At 34.2% G+C, this 4,336-nt stretch overlaps 1 protein-coding gene across 1 annotated transcript; it reads right to left on the reverse strand.

Moving 5' to 3' along the window:
* Positions 1–2,503: 2,503 nt before the first annotated feature.
* Positions 2,504–3,440, reverse strand: LOC102600384 (1,4-alpha-glucan-branching enzyme 2-2, chloroplastic/amyloplastic-like). Its single transcript, XM_015312260.1, has 3 exons — positions 3,339–3,440; positions 2,928–3,008; positions 2,504–2,671 (listed from the first exon to the last, which is right to left on the reverse strand). Exons 1-3 carry the CDS (start codon positions 3,423–3,425, stop codon positions 2,519–2,521), a joined length of 321 nt encoding a protein of 106 aa, XP_015167746.1. The 5' UTR covers positions 3,426–3,440; the 3' UTR covers positions 2,504–2,518.
* Between the last annotated feature and the right edge of the window lie 896 nt (positions 3,441–4,336).

Below are 4,336 nucleotides of genomic sequence, written 5' to 3' on the forward strand. Positions count from 1 at the left end.
CGGAACGTGGTACCCGATCCAATGTTTATGTCGGAACGTGGCAACCGATCCCATGTTTATGTCAAAACGTGGCAACCGATCCCAGTTAGTGTGTCGGAACGCAACACCCGATCCATTCAACAAGCCACAATCACAATTTCAAGTATTTTCTAATAATCATATAATCAAGTCATGATTTCATGGCAAACAATTATTCAATCATCCTCATTTATGAATAGTGTGATCAATAATGCAACATTCACATACATACACATATTATAATGAAGGGGGAACAAACATACATCACACAACATAAAATCACAACCATCACCTACCTCGAAACAAGCTTGAATCCCCTAAGAAACTTGATTCTTCCCTTTCCGGATTCGTTCCGCTTGTTCTTGGTCTACAAACAATCATAATAGCGCGAGGATCAATAAACAACACCTAATTACCCGGATTATAAAAAATAGCATCAATATTAGGTCAAACCCTTGATCTACATACCCAGATTAGGGCTTTTTCCATTATAATTTCCATATCAAAACCCTCCCCATCGATAATTACCCACTAGTTTACATTCTACGGATCAAAAAATGGATTCGGAGAGTTAAAACCTTACCTTTAACCTCAAGAATGATGGAAAACTGTCAAGAAAACACCTAGGCTCGTCTCCTAGCTCTCAAAGTCGAAAAGTGCAGAATAAAATGATTTTGGGGTTTATTTTAGACTTAAATCGCGATTGTCCCGCCACATCGGTCACAGCGGTCCCGCCCTGGTGGGAAAACTCCGCCTTAGTGGCTTGCACTGAAACAATGATCAATTTTAAGAAATCCAAAACTCCCATTTCACAACACACCTTCAACCAATGACACTCAGAAACTACCCGTTCAAGTCAAGATCAGTTTCGGGAGTTCTTCTCACCCGAATTCAATTCCGTAAAGTCGTACGGATTTCTTAACGTCTTAGCTATCTACTCATGTGATAAAAAACATAATTAGATCACCCAATTGTTATTAGATTTCCTTAGACTTTACTGACACCGATTTCGTCCAAATCTGGACTAGGTTGGGAAATTCCAAGTTACTACGGAAAAGTTTTTCGGTCTAAAATTTTTCCCTGTTGGCTTTTCTATAACGACGGAACAGGTCGTTACATATAATTACAAAATTGGCCATCTTATGTTTGATCTTCCTAAAGCATCTTTATGTTTGTAATTTGTTCTTAAAAATGGTTTTTAAACCCTGTCTTTTTATAAGAATACTTCCTAAATTCTAAATATTTAAACATTTTCATATGGTTCAATTATTTTAAACTAATACTAGTATACGTGCCCGCGCGTTGCGCGGATAATTTAAAATGTAATAATTTTATAATTAAAAATAACTAATAAAATATATAATGCACTTAATAATACATTTAATTTATTATAATAACAATATAATAATACAAATCATTAACTTGTGTATTTGAGCAATATTAAATTTACATTATTAGTACACACTTTAATTTATTGTAATATATATGGATAGTTATCTTTGAATTCAAATTTTAAAAAGTTAAAAATTTAAAATTTAAAACTTATAGTATATTTTAAAATTGCAATTTTCAACTTAATTTAATTTTGTTATATATATATTGTGAATAGTCTTAAATTTGCTAAATGACTTATAATAGTGATATTGTTCAAGATAGAATTCAACGCTAGCTAGATATAGATAAATATTATTTATCTTAATTCAAGTTTAAATTTTATTTCTCATAATATTATTTTTCAATTTTGAAATTTGATTGTCTTTTAAAATAATATTATGAAAACATAACTTAATGCCTTCTATGTTATGATAGTGATAGAGACAATTCCTCATTAATCTTGTGCTAAGGTTGAAAATCTGTATAAATAAATAAATAAATAAATAAATACATAATAATATTAGACAAATGGATAGCATACTCCTTACATAACCCGATTGTCTCACATCTCTACAATTATGTTTTTTGGTAGCAATCTTTATTTATTTCCAGTAAAACTCATTTGGCCATTTCAATTACATAAATTACCATCTAAATAGAAAAACATGGACGACTTAAATACAACTACGAGTGAATTTTCTGGTATGTTTTTTCACATGTAAGTTCAAAGTACTATAGATTTTCCATTACATTGAAGTGTCACCATCTCGCTTAAAAGTTTGAGCTATTAGAAAGAGCACACTTTAATTTACTTCAACATGCCCCTCACAAGTGCATCTAATTTATTTTCAAGGGTCAAGTACGAGAAAATTCTTTTGATAATAGGTGGCACTGAGGCTCGAACCCGGGATATCTGCCTCCTCTGCTACCATGTGGAAGCGAGATTCACCCTATGTTGCTTGGACTCTTGAATTCTACAAAAATGTTGACTAGTGCATGTCAGATTCTCCAAAAGTAGTGCATTTTTTGGAGGATCCGACACTGGGGCGACGACATATTTGAGAGTCCGAGCAACATAGGATTCACCACGCTCCTTTAAATGCAGAATCAAATACAAGACAATATTCTAGGCTATTAGCAACAACAGAGAGAAGAGTGTAACCTCTTCGGGTGGATCATAATATATTCCATTATATGGAATTTCATCAGGAAGCTGTAAAGAGTAGTTGATCCAAGCAGGAATGGAATCCTTAACACCTGATGGAGTGTCCATACGTATCTACATTTCAGTATATTAAGAGCAAATATTAGCAAATAGTTACATAGAACCACCATGATCATACATAGACTATAAGCTATTGGAGGGGGTGCTATCAGGTTTAGAAGTGAATAGACCTATATAAACTAAAAAAAAATAATCTTGAACATGCTTTGACATAAGTATTTTAACTGAAAAGGTAGAAAACAGTGATACCGACAGCCAAGGCATAAGAAACCTGAAAGTCAATCAGAGCACCGTAGAAAATGAGTCATACCTTCACTCTGGACCCATGAGGAATTGCTGGAGAACCATCCACATTATTTGGCAGAAAAATCTCCCAGACACCAAATTCATTCTGCTTATAGACTATGAATTAGTTTTATGCAACATTCCAGCACTGCATAGAGCTTAACATTACTGGAAACAAGTCAAGAAAGATTACTTAAATATCTTAAGAAATCCACATTTTCTTGCAAAGACTTCCTTGTAACATGCAAATTTGAAAAGGGGTTCACGTGCCAATACAACTCAATCAAAAAGGGGGTAAATGAAAAGGTAAACAGAACTAAGAATACGAGCAATTTGATAGAAACTGTGAAAGGAATAGAAAAGACAATTGAATGAAAAGAACACAGCTTCAGAAATGGAAACAGAACCACTTGGGTATGTACTATGGGGGACATACCCGAGTCATAATGTCAGCATTTGCGTCCCAATTGTTGAAATCTCCAATGAGGGCAGCTGACTGCAAAAGAACGGAGAGGATATACATGCAATCAGACTTTCAACAAACCTATATTATCATGAACAAAATACAGAAGTTGGTATAACTGACGGACACAAAAGTAGAGACCACCAATGACTTTCCAGGTTATTTTAAATCATCTGTCTCTCATTTAACATATACTGCACCTAAACTTTATTTTTCTAGTAATCAGTTTACACAAAACGTCAGAATGTGCAGCTTTGGTAGAAAAATGTTCTATCATAAACCCAACAACTATGTGTTGCTGAACGGATTCTCCTATCTTTTAGAAGTTTCCTTGATGAAAATTAACATACTGATTCTGAACACATCTGACTTCATAAATATATAGAAACAATTTTTATTCTGATAGAAGGACCCACTAACCAAAAGACAAACCGCTCGGTTTGCTGTTATAAGTACCTATACTGGCAGAACACAAGCCAGGTCAAAATATAATGCCTTCATTCCTTGAGACAAATTTGTACTTAGTTGGCTGATTTTAAGTCGATTAGTCCTCTAGGTATCCTGCGAGCTAATTCTTACATGCCAAATTAGATACTTTACTTGCTAACAGAAAAAGGTCAGTACACGAATGCATGAGTTATACCGAATACTCAGTAAATGATAGACCACTTCAAATCTCTGTTTTCGAGAGGGACAATCAACTCTGCAAATATCGATCGAAACTTGAACCCTTGTATGCGCATGCAATTTCAGAAAGCACAACAATTGATATAGGTAGTCCATATTAGTATCAGATGTATTACCATGTTCTGATCTTTCCATTTTTTTGACCCATTTCTTGGGTAAGTCTCCCAACAATATTTGAAAATGAAGTTATCCATAAAGAGAAAGAAAGTTTTCGACCAAGCTACCTCCTAAGGTCGCTTTTTTTACCTGGACAGCTCTATATGAGGCATGTCTCACCCAAGACA

This window comes from Solanum tuberosum, unplaced genomic scaffold (genome assembly GCF_000226075.1).
Source record: "Solanum tuberosum cultivar DM 1-3 516 R44 unplaced genomic scaffold, SolTub_3.0 scf00193, whole genome shotgun sequence".
Lineage (NCBI taxonomy): Eukaryota > Viridiplantae > Streptophyta > Magnoliopsida > Solanales > Solanaceae > Solanum > Solanum tuberosum.

Bases quoted from the DNA above. Each gene is read 5' to 3' on its own strand.
- LOC102600384 (XM_015312260.1), bottom strand. From the start codon at position 3,425: ATGTATATCCTCTCCGTTCTTTTGCAGTCAGCTGCCCTCATTGGAGAT. The intron at 3,009-3,338 runs GTATGTCCCCCA...GTCTATAAGCAG, and splicing joins ATGCTGACATTATGACTCGG to AATGAATTTGGTGTCTGGGA. The intron at 2,672-2,927 runs GTATGACTCATT...ACTGAAATGTAG, and splicing joins CTCATGGGTCCAGAGTGAAG to ATACGTATGGACACTCCATC.